This window comes from Enhydra lutris, unplaced genomic scaffold, assembly GCF_002288905.1.
Source record: "Enhydra lutris kenyoni isolate GAN:26980312 unplaced genomic scaffold, ASM228890v2 scaffoldscaffold12, whole genome shotgun sequence".
In the NCBI taxonomy this organism is placed as follows: Eukaryota; Metazoa; Chordata; class Mammalia; order Carnivora; family Mustelidae; genus Enhydra; species Enhydra lutris.
In genome coordinates this window covers 9,591,208-9,610,219 of record NW_019154096.1, presented here as the reverse complement: position 1 = coordinate 9,610,219, position 19,012 = coordinate 9,591,208, and the positions used below count along the sequence as shown (strand labels likewise).

The 19,012-nt window shown below is 36.0% G+C and overlaps 1 protein-coding gene across 4 annotated transcripts in view; it reads left to right on the top strand.

The window, feature by feature from the left end:
- The window catches only part of LOC111144760 (protocadherin related 15), an 817,855-nt gene that overhangs the window by 643,566 nt on the left and 155,277 nt on the right, over positions 1-19,012 (top strand). For all 4 annotated transcript variants that reach the window (XM_022499204.1, XM_022499203.1, XM_022499205.1 and 1 more), the window contains exons 23-24: positions 13,356-13,465; positions 14,954-15,094. In XM_022499204.1, the coding sequence (XP_022354912.1) occupies positions 13,356-13,465; positions 14,954-15,094 (251 nt within the window). The remainder of the gene's footprint in view (positions 1-13,355; positions 13,466-14,953; positions 15,095-19,012) is intronic.

Genomic DNA, 19,012 nt, shown 5'->3' with positions numbered 1-19,012 from the left:
CCATGCAGCGGTGAACTCTTTCAGGAAATCTCCTGAGCTGAACCTGCCACCTCATTAGTTCCTAGGTTCCTCTCTTCCACGTGACTACAGATGGCAAGTGTGCTGAGGGTTTTGAAATGCCACAATGAAGGCTGCCCTCTGTCCAAACTTGAACAACTATTCTGTCATTGCTTCTGCAGCCCAAGTGGCTGGTGAGCTCACCCCTCCTCCAGCGTCCATCCACAGCCCCTCATTTTCCAGCCAACGCCTGAATGACAGATTCCAAGCACTGCCACGTGGTTGGGTTTTTACGATGGTGCCCCACTTCTAAGAATGTATTTCTCTATCTATTCTCTGTCTCCAAGGTTCATGACTAAAGACAAAAATAGTTTGTATTTTCTGAAGATCCTGTGAGTTGCCTGGATCAGGGTCCCCTGGACATTGTCCTGCGGAAGGAGTGGCTGGGATGGCCTGACCTTTCTCATCATGTGGTTTTCTCTGTCCTTTTTGTACTTAAATCAGTGACACTGGGACTTCCCATGTGGCACATCAGAGCAGCTCTCCTTCCACCTGTGTGATGGCTGAAGCCAGAGGCTCTACCTTCAATGAAGCTACATCACATGAACTTTCTCTTTCATTTCTGTTGGTCAGAGCAATGGTGGGAATAACCTAGAAACATTGGAAAGGGAACATAAACTCTGGATGAGAGGAAAAGTATAGAAACGTGGTCTGTTTTTAATCTATTGACCATGCCCAATAGTCTCTTAACTTTGTCAGCAAAAAAAGTGGAAGAACAGATAGATTAGAAAAATAAAATATCTTATGAAAATATTTCATGGAACGACATGTCCCATTACAAATGATAACATTTACATCTCAGTTTTACAAATGACTCCCAGGATAACATGATTATCATTATATATATATATATATACATTTATATGTGTGTGTGTGTGTGTATTTCTCAATGGGTCAAGTAGGTATTACTCAAGAAGAGCAGAAATCAAGTTGCTGGGCAGGTATACTAAGTATAGTGAATCTGTCTTTGGTACATGGATGTTTATAACCCTTTGCTAATGGATTCTAAATAATATGCTGCCATATTTATGGAGAAATTTTGACACAAAGTCTTGTTTGTCAGAACAACCTCTTAGGTTTTTTAAACTTTGTTCCAAGTTTAATAACTGGGGATGGATAAAGGAACTGAGTAGGGGAGACCTAGGTATAATTCTTCCCAGGTTTACTGAGGTATGACTGGTATATAATATTGTATTAAAGTGCACAATGTGATGGTTTGATATATGTCTATATTATGAAATGATTACATTTAGTTAACATCCACCACCTCATGTGGTTACAATTTTTTTTCTTGAGATGAGAACTTTCAATTGCTACTTTCTTAGCTACTTTCAAATAAGATTGGAAATTTCTACCCCTTGACCACCTTCTTCCCTTTTAGCCACTCCTGCCCCGCCCCCTTGACTCTGGCAAACACCAATCTGTTCTGAGTTATGATTTTTTAAGATTCCACATATAATGAGATCATACAGAATTTGTGCCTCCCTGTATGACTTATTTCACTTAGCAAAATACCCTCTAGGTCTATCCATGTTATTGCAAATGGCAGGATTTCCTTCATTTTTGTGATGGAATTATGTATGTATAATATATATTTTATAATATAATATATATAATTTTTTCTTTATCCATTCATCCATCAGTGGGCACTTAGGTTATTTCCATGTCTTGGCTATGACAAACAGTGCTGCAGTGAATATGAGCATACAGAGAACTCTTCAAGACAGTGACTTCTTTCCTTTTGTCATATGGTAATTCTACTTTTTACTGGGTCATATGGTAATTCTACTTTTTGTTTTTTGAGGAACCTCCATACTGTTTTCCACAGTGGCTCCACCATTTCGCATTCCCACCAACAATGCATGAGGGCTCCCCTTTCTCTGCATCCTTGCCAACCCTTGTTATTTCTCCTCTTTTTGATTCTTGCTGTTCTGACAGGTGTCAAGTGATATCTTAGTGTGACTTTGACTTGCATTTTCTTGATGATGAGTGATGTTGAGCATCCTTTCCTGAGGCTGTTGAACATCTGGACATCTTCTTTGGAAAAAAATATCTACTCTGCCCAATAGTCCCTCTGCCCATTTTTTCATCAGATAAGTTTTTGTTTTGTTTTGTTTTTTAGATATTTTGGATATCAACTCCTTATTAGATATATGATTGGCAAATATTTTCTCCCATTCTATAGGTTGCTTTGTCATTTTGTTGATGGTATCTGTAATTTTTTTAAAAAGCAAATACAAAAATATTTAAAAATTAGTTAAATCTGAGATCAGATATATATCTTAGAGTAAGTTCCTTATTTTAAGTTTGTTTAAAATATTTCATCATTGGGGTGCCTGGGTGGCTCAGTCGGTTAAGCGTCTGCCTTCAGCTCAGGTCATGATCCCAGGGTCCTGGGATTGAGCCCCACATGGGGTTCCCTGCTCAGCAGGGAGCCTGCTTCTCCCTCTCCCTCTCCCTCTGCCCCTGCTCATGCTCATGCTCTCTCTCTTGCTTACTCTCTCTCTCTGAAATAAATAAAATCCTTAAAAATATAAAAAATAAAGTATTTTGACATTTAAAATATTTAAAGAAAATCAGAAATTTTTTTTTTACCTTTTTATTGCTTCATTGTCTTTGGCTTAATAGTGGTGATTGTGCTGGATAAAGGATTTTGCTTATAGTTATCCTGATCATAATAAAAAGTAAGTCTAGAAATAATGTATATATTACAACTTCTTTAGCAAAATTTTAAATGAAAATAAAGTTCCCCACTTTCTAAATAGTGACAAATTTATCTAATACAGTATTGAATACTGACAATATACTGTCCTTCATAAATGGCATTAGTGTACTCTTCTTCTAAGGTATGAATAGCATTTAATGAAAAAAATGACTTCTTTCTTTCCTAAAAATTCCATCAGATCTTGAATGTGTATTTTTATTATTTTATGCCTGTATTTTATTACTTAGTCATGTATTTGAGGTAGTGCATTTATTCAACTGTTAAAAGAGAATTAAATTGAAATATCAAATGCTCTATATATGTATTCCTTTCTCTCTTTTTTTTTGATACTATTTGTATGATCTTCTAATAGATTTCAAGATTCTATGGTGACTTCTCACCTTTATATAACTATTTCATACCAAAGACATTGAATCTAATCAATAGAAAATAACAAATAAAAGCATTAAAAGTCCTTTTTGAAATTTACTCTTATACCTTTCAAAATTTCAAATGCACAAATTCATCTATAAAGGAAAAAGAGACACTCCTGTGTAGGTAAATGAGCCAAAACATGAAACCATTTTCTCAGAGATCATTACTATGTGTACATATAAATTAAATTTTCTGCCAAACCTTGCAGCCTCTGATTCTATTCAGTTACTTTACAGGTATTTGAAGAATATAAAATATAAATGGTGAGCACCATGTTTATTACTGAATCAGGGATCTAATACTAATATACTTACCCCATTTTACTATAATTTTTCATATAACTTTCTGGTTTGCCTGAAAGGTGATAAGCTTCATGAAGGCACAATCCATTTCTTCTCTCCTGTCTTTGTGTTTTTACTGCCTAGTGAGTGCCAGGCATATGGTATGAATTCAATAGGTATTTATTGAATGAGTGGGTGAACCTCTATAAATAAACTCACCAAACTTTAAATGATTTTGTGATTGTATTCTTTTAAGATTCAAAGCCCATATCTACTTACAGTGATCCCACCCCCGGTTGTTATTTTTGAATGAAGACAGAACAAGTCTATGGATTTAAAGGTATAAGAAGTAGTAAAAAGAAAAATATTATCCTCATTTCAGATGTAAAATTATTCTGTGATTGAGAACTAGGACAGGAAAATCTGAGTGCTTAAGACAATCTACACTATTAGCCAAGAGCAATATTACTTATTAAAAGCATTCAAATTTTTTCTCATATATTCATTAGCAGTTCATTTTATTGAGACATTATACAAATATTAATAGAAATCGGTGAGATCATTTATCTTGCTGAAAAGGGGATATTTATGCCTATAATTTTATAACTTTAAACTGTTGAGATTATGAGAAGACTTCAAAAAGAATGGCTAGATGTTTGCACGCCAGTTTCACTATTTAAAGAGATAAACTTATTTTTCTGCTCCTTTCCCAGTATAAGCTCTGAAAAAGAGAGTAATGTAACTTTGGATTCTGAATTCTGAGGACAATTTTTAAAGTCACTAAGTTTTGGGGTGCCTGGGTGGCTCAGTCAGTTAAGTGTCCAAATCTTGATTTAGACTCAGCTCATGATCTCGGGGTTGCGAGATTGAGACCTGCATTGGGCTCCACACTCAGTGTGGAGCCTGCTTGAGATTCTCTCCTTCCCTCCAACCCTCCCTCCTTTTACCTCTCTAAAAATATATAGATACATGCATGCATACATAAAGGAGCAAACAATAAAGTTACCAAGTTTTTTTGACCCTTAGACTAATAAGAATTTGATCATCTTACCTCCTACCTTTTAAGTAACAGTCTTATTATGTTTGCTCTTATCATATTATTTTTATCACATTAAACAAGTATATACATAAAATTCCAAAGCCCCATGTCCTCACAGAAGTGCACCAAAACGAGGATCTCTAATGTTATATGTATAATTACAGATATTTCATTGGTACATATTTGTTAGCATTTTAATAAAGTTTCTTCTTTTCATTTTTATTATGGAAGGTTAGTTGACACATAATGGTGTGTTAGTTTCAGGTGTACAAGAGTAATCTGACAATTGTGGGCATCACTCCATGGGCTCCAGGATAAGTGTCAAAACCTGTTAGCATGCAACATTATTACAATATTGTTGCTTGGATTCCTTGTGCTATACTTTCCTCTCTGTAATTTATTTGTTTTATAACTGGAGGTTTGTACCTTAACCCCCTTCAGCTATTTTACCCCCCTCCACCTCCTTCCCCATCTGACAATGACCAGTTTATTCTCTGTGTTTATGAGTCTGAATTACCAGGGTTTTTTGTTTGTTATGTTTTCATTCCACATAGTAGAATCAAGACAGTATTTGTCTTTCTTTGTCTGACTTGTTTCATTTAGTGCAATACCCTCTTGGTCAATCCACGTTGTTGCACATGGAAAGATTTCAGTCTTTCTTATGGCTGAGTAATATTCCATTGTATACATACAACACATCTTCTTTATCCATTCTTCTATAGATGGATACTTACATTGTTTCCATACCTTGGCTGTTACAAATAATGTTGCAGTAAATATAGTGGTGCACATATCTCTTTTAATTTGTGTTTTTATTTGCTTTGGGGTAAATATCTAGTAGTAGGATTACTAGATCATATGGTATTTCTGCTTTTGACTTTTTGAGAAACCGCCATGCTGTTTTCCACAGGGGCTGCACCAGTTTTCATTCCTACCAAAAGTGGGTGAGGGTTCACTTTTCTCCCCATCCTCATCAACACGTTATTTCTTGTCTTTTTGACACCAGCCAATCCATCTGGCACGAAGTGATATCCCATAGTGGTTCTGATTTGCAATTCCCTGATGATGAGTGACGTTGAGCATCTTTCCATGTACCTGTTGGCCATTTGGATGTCTTCTTTGGAAAAATCTCTATTCATTTGCCCATTTTTAAATTGGATTATTTGGTTTTTTGATGTTGACTTGTAGAAGTTCTTTTTGTATTATGAATATTAACCCCTTATGGATATATAATTTGCAAGTATTTCTACCCATTCAATAGGTTGCCTTTTCATTTTATTAATTGTTTTCTTTGATTAAAGTGTTCAAGTTTTATTTTTTTTTGTTCCCTTGTCTATGAGACAAACTTGCATATCAGTATAATATTTATACTAAACGTCTAGAAGTATAGCCGATAGAATAGTGTATTAATAGAGCCATAATTTCTGGAGTACCTACTCTATGCTAGGTTTAAGGAAATCTTTTTGTCCACATTGCGTCCCTTAGTACACTCCACCATCTTCCAAAGTAGGTGATGTCCCCATTTTACAGGAAAAAAAAAAATAAGAAGAATTTGTAGAAGTTCTTTATGTATTATGGATATTAACCCCTTATGGATATATAATTTGCAAGTATTTCTACCCATTCAGTAGGTTGCCTTTTCATTTTATTAATTGTTTTCTCTGATTAAAAGTGTTCAAGTTTTATTTTAATTTTATTTCTATTTTAAGCTAATGAATTCACATAGGTAGTAAGTAAATTCTTAAACCAGAATTTTATAAATGATTTTCCTATGGACGTACTAAATCAGAATCTTTAAGCATGACAGAGAAAAAAATATGAAAATTTTAATAAGTTCTTCAGATATTTCTTATCAAGTTTGAGAGCCAATGACTAAGCAAAATTAGATAAACTCTATTAATGTGAATAATAAATGAAACCAATGAACATATACACCCTAGATTGCAGATGTAGCTTCAGGTAGTTTTCTGGACTTAAGAAATGGTTTACTACTCAGGGCTCCAGTTTTCTTCTCTTAAAGATGAGGATGCTTCATGTATCTGAAAAGAAGCAAAACTCAAAATAGCAAGCATCTTTGGAAAATATGCAAAAAAATATAGCGTCTAACTATTTGGTGGTTTCTCCTCCTCCTCCTCCTCCTCCTCCTCCTCCTCCTCCTCCTCCTCCTCCTTCTTTTTTTCCTATCTACAATCCATCCTAAAAATTCTGGGAAAGCTGACATTTCTCTCCTGATTCATGTCTTTTTAAAACTGCTTTTCTTGGTTAAATAAGTAAAATCAGATCACCCTGATGCAATTGCTCCAAGGTTACAAATAATAGAAGTTCTGGTGGATGCTTTTTTTTTTTTCTTCTTCCCATTTTCATTAAATTCCCTCATAGTAGATATAAAAACAGTTCCTTAATTGACACTGATTTGCAAATATATTGAATTCAAACATGTCAAAATAAATTAGATTTGTCTGTCAGTAGAAAGAAAGCAATAGAGCCAGATTGAATCCCAGTGAAATTTTATAGCATCTATTCACAAACACTTTTATATCCTAAACTGCACGGCATTTAAAATAATTAGGAGCTTTATGCGACACATACAACATTTACTTTTATTGTTACTTCTTGAACCCAACAATGAAAGTAGATTTTAAATTGTAGAATAATTGTTTCATCTCTATTTATACTATAAAATGGGGTCTACCATTTGAAAACTGCAGTCTGTTATTTTAGCATAGTCATTATTCAGATGATTCAGATATGTTAAAATGTATTTAATTGAGAGAGATTTATTGTAATTTATATTTTCAGGAAAAAAATTGAAATGTTAAACAGATATCTATGAATTAATTTCCACATCCTTAAGAAAATTACACTGTAAGCATTTTGCATATAAATCCTATAGCAGTTAACTTTTCTGGGTCACACTTTATCTGCAAAGATTTATTTCTCTTAAACAACAGTCTTGGAGTTACTTTGATCAATTTTCTTCTTACTAAAATGCAGCTGTTCATCGTACATTCATACAGTGTAATGTGTTTGAGCAATAAAAAGTATAAAGCCACCAAAAGACATAGGGGAAGCTTAAGTACATACTGTTAAGAAGCCAGTCCGAAAGGATAAGATACTGTAGGATTCCAACCACATGACAGTCTTGAAAAAGCAAACTACGCAGACAGTAAAAAGAGTGGTGGTTTCCAGAGGTTCAGGGGGAAAGAGGGGTGGGTACCTGAAGAAAAGGAGAATTTTAGGTGACCCCAACAATTCTGTATGGTATTATATTGGTAGATGTATGACATTATAAATCAGTCTAAACCCACAGAACTCTACAAGGCAGGAGTCAACAAGGCCTCATGTCAACAATGGACTGTAGTTAATAATTATGTATCAATATTGGCTCATCAGTTTTAACAAATGTGCCACACTAATGCCAAATGTTAAAAATAGAGCAAACTAGGGGTGGGAGTTTGTATAGGAGCTTTATACTTTCTGTTTAATTTTTCTGTAAACCTCGCACTGCTCTAAAAATCAAAGCGTGATATCCAAAAAACATACAGCTGTTATACATGTAAAATTTAGGGGAGGCAAGGACAATGTAAATAGCAAGATTAATGACCTAATAAAATGTACATTTGACATCTATAATAATTGAATTTTTTCAATTGAAATATTATTTATACTTCGTTTAAGAATTAGCTTAGGTTATTTTGGTCTTTTTTCTTTTTTCTTAGATTTTATGTATTTATTTGAGAGAAAGAGAGAGAGAGCAAGCAAGAAAGCACAAGCAAGGGGAGCTGAGCAAGGATCCCGATGTGGGACTCAATTCCAGGACCCTGGAATCATGCTCTGAGCAGAAGGCAGACGCTTAACCGACTGAGCCATCCAAGCGTCCCTAGTTTAGGTGATTTGGGAATTTTAGTCAGAATCTGGGGGGGGGGGTGTTTAAAATGGCCAATAAAGCCCAAAATGTTGCCCCAGGAGGGAAAAATAGGAGCCAGGGCTACATCAAGTATCGATACACACAGACATCAAATCCACCTGGATCAAGCTTTGTGATAGATGCCCTGAAGGCAGGTTCCAAGTATGAAACTATGAATCTCTCCAGTGTTCAAGGTCTATATTGGTTAAAGCAAAAGCCACTGTCTTTAGCGTGCTCCCAGCAGTACCTCTTCTGGGGAGGGGGTACCCAGCTGATTGCTTGACTCTAAAGACTCATGGGAAAGCTGTGTAGCTACACTTCTGGGCCCTTCGTGATTCAGCTGCCTCTGTTATTGTTGAGAGTGATTTTGCTCAATTATATTGGCAGTAAATCTAGATTTAAAAAGCAGAATTCCTTAACTTCAGACACCTGATACCTATTTGTTTTGAGTGAGGTGTTAAAAGTTTAAATTGGAAAAGGTTATTGATGTATTTATTATAAAGTGGGTGAATTGCAACATTTTTTTTTAAAGCTTCTGAAGAATCCTTTATTTGGCCATAATTCTTTGCTTCTGAAATTAACCAACAGATTTGACTATACTCCACAGAAAGAAGGGGGATAATGATAAGTCACATGACCTCAGACTCAGAATGGGGTTGGACCAGAAAGTCCCTTACAGATAGAACTCTAAAAATCATAAACTGTCAGCCTGTAGGTCAAACCAGGTGAGAGGATGCCTTAAAAAAATAAACTCCCACTGGCTCCCAAAATATAAAAGTTCATAGAATTCACAAAAAAACTTGAGGGGTACCCGGGTGGCTCAGTCGTTAGGTGTCTGCCTTCGGCTCAGGTCATGATACCAGGGTCCTGGAATCGAGCCCCACATCAGGCTCCCTGCTCAGTGGGGCATCTGCTTCTCCCTCTGCCTTTGCTGCTCTATCTTTCTCTGTCAAATAAATAAATAAAATCTTTTAAAAAAGAAGAAAAAAAACCTTGAACTTCCTTTATCCCATTTTAAACTCTCACCACACTAGCAGCATAGCATAGTAGTTGCCCTCATTAAATAGAGCATTAATGCCACCTGAGTCCTCCCGCCCACCTGGTTCCCTCTTAATTGATGCCCAGTCCATGTCATGCCGTTCCCTTACCTCTCTGTTCTCTCTGTCAGCCAGCTTTACAGATCCTGATTTACACCAACTCTTTCATTTTGTATTCAAGTAACATGTGACTCCTAAGGAAATATATAATTTGCCCCAATCATGTAACTGGTACTTTTCAGGGCGTAAAACAAAAATAAAACAGGGTCTGCCTTGCAATAAATAGAAAAGAATTGAAATTTTGTGATCTAATGTTCATTATCATGGAGGTTCATTTAATTCTAGCCAGGAGAAAATTGCATTTTTATAGTATGTATTGATTCTGGTAGAAAGAAGTGTGTTGGAACAATAAAGCAAAGGCTAATGAGGAGATATTTTGTCTAGAAAACATCCGTTTTAAACACTTACTAACAAATAGTATTTTAAATGCTTTTAGTGGTGTGCATAAGATTTAAATTCCTTTTAAAATGATGCCAGTTACTTTTTCCAGTATTGATCATTTCCATCCTAATTGTACAAAAATATACATGAAATGTTGTTTTTAAAGTTTGAAATGAACGGTGGCATTTTTCTGGTGTTAAAGCTGAAGGTACATTAGCTGCAAACTTTCTATTTATGTACTTTATAAGGATCAAGAAACGAACTATGGAAAGCATACAATTTAGTACTTATGAGTAGCAACAAGATAAACAAGTCAACAATCTAAGCCACATTTACTTTCACAAGAAGAAATTCAGTTTATGTTAGTCATCCCAGAATGGGATGTTTTCTTATACCAAAATAAACTTTTATGGTATATTGACCAGTCATAAGTTATTTTGTTGCTCTTAACATTCAAGCCATGTGTATCAGTTATCTCTTGCACAAGACAATATTTTTATAAACTTAATGACTTAAAACTACACATACATCATCTTGAAGGTTCTGTAGGTCAGAAACCAGTTACTTGCATTCTGTGTTTTATTGTCTCACATAGGTTTGAACCAAGGTGTTAGCTAGGGCCAGTGTCTCATCTGAGGCTGGACTAGAGAAGAGTCTGCTTCCAAACGGGTGGTTGTTGGTAGAATCAATTATAAGTGGGATGTTGGGCTGAGAGCCTCAGTTCCTTGCTGCCTGGTGGTCAGACATCTCACCTTCATTTCTTGCCTTACGGACAATTCCACATGTCCCCTTCATTCAGTCCGGCAAGGGAGAGAGTTAGAGTCCCCTAGCAAGAGGGATCTTGAAGGATACAGTCTTATTTAACGTAATGACTGGGTGACATCCCATTTTCTTTATGGTATTCTGTTGATTAGAAGCAAGCTGGAGCCTGGCTGTCTTGTGAGAGGAGAGCGATATGCAAAGATCACAATGTCAGGAGGGGCTGTTATTGAGGTCCATGTCATAGACTATCCTGTTTCCATCTCTCTGATTTTTCATCTTTTCCAGGTTTTATTTCACCAGCACCATGGTCTATCAATAGGCAATGCAACAAACAGCACATGGTCTCAATGTCTCCTTTATAATCTCAAATACCATACAAAAGTGTATCTATTTATCATCAAAGCAGTCCATCAAAACCAACCTTAATGTTGCTTTTGTGATTGTCTTCCTTTTTGTGGTAGACTATTATCTTTCCTGCTCAAGGTTACCTAAGGCATCCGTATTCCACTGAATGGACACTGTGACAATGTGTAAACAAATTGCTCAGAAAATATAATTGTTATCTCAGATATGTCACTTTAGAAGTGTTTACCTAGGCAAAGGTATCCTTTTCTAATCTAAACATGTTCTTGTTAATTAATGGGGACCTTCTTGGTTGGAAATCATAAAAATCCTAGATTAAGGAGAAATTAAAGACTGTTTTGGTCACTGAAATGATGAGCTTACCTAACTCCAAGTACAGCAGCATTTAGATATTAGCAAAATATAAGGGACCTATTTTCAACCTTACTTCTTTCATTTGTGTTGGTATCGTGATCAACAAGAACCTGATCAATGTTCTCATAAGGTAACATCAAACAGCATTAAAATTCTTTCCAAAAATGTTTCCTAGTACTAAAAATAAAATTTCTGGGCAAGACTCTTTTTACGTGAGACATCAACACTGAGCAATGAAGATAAAGCGCCCTCAGTGACTGGAGATGGGTAATGTGTCTATTACCCATCTATTATCCACACCCTGGGGACATGGGCAGACTTCACCAAACCTCTTAGATGTGGTGTGGGGGAGTTGTGGTTATCCGCTGTAACAAAAGAAGGCAGAAGTACATGTGAACATACATACATACTTGATCATTTTCATTAAAAGTTATATGGATTAGTTCTTACTCTTTTGGGGGAAAAAGTAGTTATTGAATATGCGATGAATATATGGAGCCCCATTAGGCACTAAAGCATCTATAAAATAGATCACTTTACATTTTGGTAACTTAACCAAGCATATGAACTATGGTGACAAAGGACACAGCCATTTGGACGTGTTTATAAAGAGTTGTATGTAATTAATTTTCTGGACCATATGTTTGTAGTTCAGGATTTGTTATAAAAGTGTCTGGTGATGGGGCACCTGGGTGGCTCAGTGGGTTAAAGCCTCTGCCTTCAGCTCAGGTCATGATCCCAGAGTTCTGGGATCGAGCCCCACATCGGACTCTCTGCTCAGCAGGGAGCCTGCTTCCCTTCCTCTCTCTCTGCCTGCCTCTCTGCCTACTTGTGATCTCTCTCTCTAAAAAAAAAAAGAAAAGAAAAAAAAAGTGTCTGGTGAAGTCACAATACAATTGCACAGTGTAATCCAGATTAGAAGAACTGAGAGGATGGAGATAAAAACGAGGAGCAATATTAGGAGAGTAAGTATGAAAAGAAAATGCCAATGGAGGAAATGACAGTAGGATTTGTCTTATCAGCTTGAAGCAAGATGTGGGAGCTCAGAGAAGTTGGACACACTAGGTAGACTGACTGGGCTATTTACTAATTTTTAAAAATCTGTTGGATCTGGGTAACATAAATACTTGTATATTATACAAGTGAGATTATTTCCATTAGGTTATAATTAAAGTTATGATAGCCAAAGTTACAGCCACCAATACTGTAAAATAAATGAAGATTTTGAGAATGAGATGTTTTGTTGAAAATATCACTTGGAAATTAAGCTAATATCATAGTACTGAGGACAAAATCTAGCTACAAGTGAGCAAAATCAGTGAGTTCAAGAGAAAGGTCAGTATCAGGTTCCCTGCTCAATGGGGAGCCTGGTTCCCCTTCTCTCTCTACCTGCCTCTCTGCCTACTTGTGATCTCTGTCTGTCAAATAAATAAATAAAATCTGTAGGAAAAAAAAAAAAGAGAGAAAGGTGAGTGTTGTGAGGCCATCTGTTCAAATACTTTCAGAACAGTTAGAGCCTCAAAGTAGAGCAAGAATAAGGACTAGAAAGAATCACCTGGAAGCTATTGGTTAAATATGCTAAGGGCAGCAGCAAAAGAGCAACATTTTACTTTACAAATTGAGGTAACAAATTGTATCCTTCTATTGCTTTCAGTTCAGAAAGTAATTTGGAGAAACAAGTGGGAAGAATTTTTGTATGATGTTTGGCAGATAATAAAATAGTATCCAAAATTAAATTATATCTCAAATTAAAAATAATGCAGGTGACAAGACATTCACAACAAAGAGAATTTGCATAATTGTGAACACAGTTTTTAGGGCTGGAGATTAATGTAGTACTTCTTTGAAAACTTCAGAAAATGTATTATTCAAATAAGTGCACTCATACATGAACTAACATATTCTATAATTAAATTCAGAACTCTGTCATGACAAATAGACTACAAAAAATGAATCCTCTTCTCTAAACCTGCAGACCCCCTCCAGTGAGTGAACTTGCAACCAGAGGGACTATTGTTGGCGTGATTTCTGCAGCGGCCATCAACCAGAGTATTGTGTACTCCATAGTTTCAGGAAATGAAGAAGGTGAGTATGTATTCGGTCTGTGTCTTCACCATAAACTAACACACTTGGATCTGGGATTCAGTTTAGATTGAATTATTCTTTACTCCATTTTTCCTAATAAGAAGTTATCCAACTTAAATGTAATTGGTACCTTTGTGCTCATCCTAATTAAAAAATTTGGTAGTACTAACAAACATGATTCCCACTCCCACCCCCACCCCCAAGCTCGGGAAATACTAATCATCCAATTCTGGGAATTTTGCTCTTGTCCTCACTTGGGATATTTTAATAATATTTCTTCAAAATTAATGCATCATACTTTCAGCTTTTGGTTATAATTATTGCCTACAGGGCTCTCTTCCCACCATTCTGGACCATTCATGACTCACTCCATGTCATAACTAGGCTAACACTGAAGAAATTTTAGGGTCATAAATAATTTTTAATGCCCAAAGAGCCACATCCATGATAAAACCCATGTACATTGTATAATATGATTCCTCAAGTGGTCAACTTGATATAAAATTAACAATAATAAGTAAATAAATAATTTCAGTTTTGTGTACCAACCAGTATTCACTGAGAACAGGATGGTTTGCCAGCTTCTGGGAAGAAGTTCACAGCTGCCTTTCTCACCCATTCTTTTTCTTACCATTATCCATAGTTAGTGGTCCTCTGTTTTTCACTTTTGATAAACTGGAAAGCCTGGCATGTCATAAGTGGTTGAGATATAGTCAGTGTACATTTAAGGGCACCTGGGTGGCTCAGTCCATTGAGCATCTGCCTTCAGCTCATGTCATGATCCCAAGGTCCTGGAATCAAGTCCCACATTGGGCTCCTTGCTCAGCCAGGAGTTTGCTTCTCCCTCTATGTCGCTCCCTCCCCCATTCCCATGCCCCACCCCCTCAAAAATAAATAAAATCTTTTAAAAAAGGAATAATCAATATACATTTAATAAATACATGAATATTCAATATTTAATATTTAGTGAGTAAATGAGTATAAAATAAATGTGATTAAGCAATTCACAAGGAAATTATAAAGGCTCTTTTTAAGTATCTCAATCACCACTACTGAAAATCGCTGCCCTTGCAGCAAGGGCTGGACATCTTGCTTTTGTTACTTTCTTCTTTGTTCCTACTGTGCTGCTATGCCTCCTCCCTAAATATCACAAAGTTCTAATTCCTTTTAGTATTTAAAGGACCATCCAAATCTACCATGATGGATATAGTATGCGGTGCTTCCCAAATTTAATTGACTGATGCAACATTGTTTCATTGTTCCAGGAGAATTTCAATGTAACTAGAAAATTAAGAGGTTCACTTAAGTATACACTGATGATAATTTGAAGAGATGGAACATAGTTTCCAAAAGCTAGCATCCTGTAACTTTTATGCATTACTCAAGTTAACAAGTCACATTTTTAAAATCACAGTACTTTTTAAAGAGAATTCTCTTTTTTTTCTTATAGTGTGAAGGAAATGACAAAGAACTATATTTAAATTGCAGATATGTTTGGAATTAACAACATCACAGGTGTTATCTATGTGAATGCCCCCCTGGATTATGAGACCAGGACAAGCTACGTGCTTCGAGTCCAGGCTGATTCCCTAGAAGTGGTTCTTGCCAATCTCCGAGTCCCTTCAAAAAGTAAGTTACATTACTTAAGCATTCTGTAAGGATTTTATGGTTCTTCTGCTCATTTGCTGATGAAATACATGTCCAAAAGTCATCCATACAGAACATAGGGAGATCAGTAGTACCTGGAGCTGACTGCCCATCCATTTTAATAGCTGATATAGAGGACAGTGCAGGGAGTGATTTCATACTCCTGATATATCAGAGTAATAATGCACCGTCTTCAAACTGGGTATACGGTATTTCTAGAATCAACTTTATTCTTAATTCCACCATAAGGCTCTGTCGAACTCTCTGGAACATGTATTGTTAATGGGTACAGGACTGCTCGACATTCTCTGAATTTTGTGGTCTCTTGTACTTACGGATTTTCTTAGCACAGAGGAAAATGCATCTTAGAAGAGCAACTAACATTTATTGTAAGTTATATGTAGCGTTATATTTAATTCACACCCATTTCTAGGAGATGAAAATTATTATTCCCGTTTTACAAAGACAAGATAAGAAAAGGTTAAGTGACTTTTTAAAAATGACACTGTTGGTAAATGGAAACCCAGAGATTTAAGCAGACAGCTTTTGTCTCCAGAATCTTTCTCCAACATCTGTGTGATATAGTTTACCGACACAAGAGAGCAAGTAAGGCCAGTCTGTGAAGGGCACCAGCAGAGATTCTGGGAGATATTATTAATAACGAGATAAATACTGTTCCTTTCTGTCTGTTGAGATAATACTTATTTGCACTTTGGGCAGTTCATCTTTTTATAATCACACCAACTCTTTTAGAATTTAGAAGACCCGAGAAAACCAAATTGAACTTAACTCTTAGTGGAATGGAGGCTCAGAGACAGCATGAAGTGGAAAACAGGCTCTGAAACAGGCTCCTTTTCATTCCGGGGTCCTTCCTGGACATTGTACACCAACACTCCAACAATCAGCATCTTTAGAAGGTGTGGGGGGGTGAAGAGCCTATGAGAACCCCAGTGTGGGTACAGGCATAAAGCCAGAGCCACATAACCCAGGAGGTGGAAGAAAGGAGAGAAAGGTGGATAGAAAAGGCAAGAAATGTGCCCTAGAATTTTCTCTACCAGCGCGGTAATTGATGATCCTAAAAGTTATCACTCCTTTCTTATTTCTTTCAAGTCTCATTCACTGATTAGTGTGGAGGGCTACACAGTTGTTCAAAAAGGTACAATCAAGTCATTTGGAAAAAAATCAGATATACATGGTGTGACTTTGAAATTAAGGGAATTATGTTGTCCTCAGTGATTATTCATCACTTGCGTAATTGTTTAAGAAATATCAGGCCAGTTTCCTGAGTTCTTAACATCTTTAAACTGTAGACAATTATTTTTACAAAATATAGAGAAACCTTTAAATTGTCATTTGAGTTGACTAAACCAGGAGTCAAAAGGTTAGAGTAGTTCTAAATGATATAATGCAGACTACCTTACTACAACTTGGGAAACATGGAAACTATTTGAAAACTATATTTGTCATCCTTCTTTGAAAAAAATGAACAATTGTATTTAGAAAGAAAAATCTGCTAAATATTGAGGTTGTAGAAGTTGGCATTTTTCAGGAAAATAGCTCCAATTTCTAGGAATAAAGACATATCGATATCTCATATGTGAATATGATATAACTAGTTCTCATTACTTTAATCTAAATCTAATCTAGACTAATAAAGTTTAGCTAATATACCTATGTATACTTACATGTGTCCAAGTATGTGTGGAGAGCTGAGACCAGCTAGCAGATGTGTGACATAGCTTCTCAGAAGAGCATGAGATCTGAAAGCTAAATGTTAGTTTGTTTAATGCCTGAGGCTTTTAATACTGTTATTAACATTTCATGACTGACCTCTGCCTCTAGAGTCTGAAATACAAACTCACCTATTTAAAACAGCTTCATTTGGGGCGCCTGGGTGGCTCAGTGGGTTGAGCCACTGCCTTCGGCTCAGGTCATGATCTCAGAGTCCTGGGATCGAGCCCCGCATCGGGCTCTCCTCCTCCTCCTCCTCCTCCTCCTCCTCCTCCTCCTCCTCCTCCTCCTCCTTCTTTTTTTCCTATCTACAATCCATCCTAAAAATTCTGGGAAAGCTGACATTTCTCTCCTGATTCATGTCTTTTTAAAACTGCTTTTCTTGGTTAAATAAGTAAAATCAGATCACCCTGATGCAATTGCTCCAAGGTTACAAATAATAGAAGTTCTGGTGGATGCTTTTTTTTTTTTTCTTCTTCCCATTTTCATTAAATTCCCTCATAGTAGATATAAAAACAGTTCCTTAATTGACACTGATTTGCAAATATATTGAATTCAAACATGTCAAAATAAATTAGATTTGTCTGTCAGTAGAAAGAAAGCAATAGAGCCAGATTGAATCCCAGTGAAATTTTATAGCATCTATTCACAAACACTTTTATATCCTAAACTGCACGGCATTTAAAATAATTAGGAGCTTTATGCGACACATACAACATTTACTTTTATTGTTACTTCTTGAACCCAACAATGAAAGTAGATTTTAAATTGTAGAATAATTGTTTCATCTCTATTTATACTATAAAATGGGGTCTACCATTTGAAAACTGCAGTCTGTTATTTTAGCATAGTCATTATTCAGATGATTCAGATATGTTAAAATGTATTTAATTGAGAGAGATTTATTGTAATTTATATTTTCAGGAAAAAAATTGAAATGTTAAACAGATATCTATGAATTAATTTCCACATCCTTAAGAAAATTACACTGTAAGCATTTTGCATATAAATCCTATAGCAGTTAACTTTTCTGGGTCACACTTTATCTGCAAAGATTTATTTCTCTTAAACAACAGTCTTGGAGTTACTTTGATCAATTTTCTTCTTACTAAAATGCAGCTGTTCATCGTACATTCATACAGTGTAATGTGTTTGAGCAATAAAAAGTATAAAGCCACCAAAAGACATAGGGGAAGCTTAAGTACATACTGTTAAGAAGCCAGTCCGAAAGGATAAGATACTGTAGGATTCCAACCACATGACAGTCTTGAAAAAGCAAACTACGCAGACAGTAAAAAGAGTGGTGGTTTCCAGAGGTTCAGGGGGAAAGAGGGGTGGGTACCTGAAGAAAAGGAGAATTTTAGGTGACCCCAACAATTCTGTATGGTATTATATTGGTAGATGTATGACATTATAAATCAGTCTAAACCCACAGAACTCTACAAGGCAGGAGTCAACAAGGCCTCATGTCAACAATGGACTGTAGTTAATAATTATGTATCAATATTGGCTCATCAGTTTTAACAAATGTGCCACACTAATGCCAAATGTTAAAAATAGAGCAAACTAGGGGTGGGAGTTTGTATAGGAGCTTTATACTTTCTGTTTAATTTTTCTGTAAACCTCGCACTGCTCTAAAAATCAAAGCGTGATATCCAAAAAACATACAGCTGTTATACATGTAAAATTTAGGGGAGGCAAGGACAATGTAAATAGCAAGATTAATGACCTAATAAAATGTACATTTGACATCTATAATAATTGAATTTTTTCAATTGAAATATTATTTATACTTCGTTTAAGAATTAGCTTAGGTTATTTTGGTCTTTTTTCTTTTTTCTTAGATTTTATGTATTTATTTGAGAGAAAGAGAGAGAGAGCAAGCAAGAAAGCACAAGCAAGGGGAGCTGAGCAAGGATCCCGATGTGGGACTCAATTCCAGGACCCTGGAATCATGCTCTGAGCAGAAGGCAGACGCTTAACCGACTGAGCCATCCAAGCGTCCCTAGTTTAGGTGATTTGGGAATTTTAGTCAGAATCTGGGGGGGGGGGTGTTTAAAATGGCCAATAAAGCCCAAAATGTTGCCCCAGGAGGGAAAAATAGGAGCCAGGGCTACATCAAGTATCGATACACACAGACATCAAATCCACCTGGATCAAGCTTTGTGA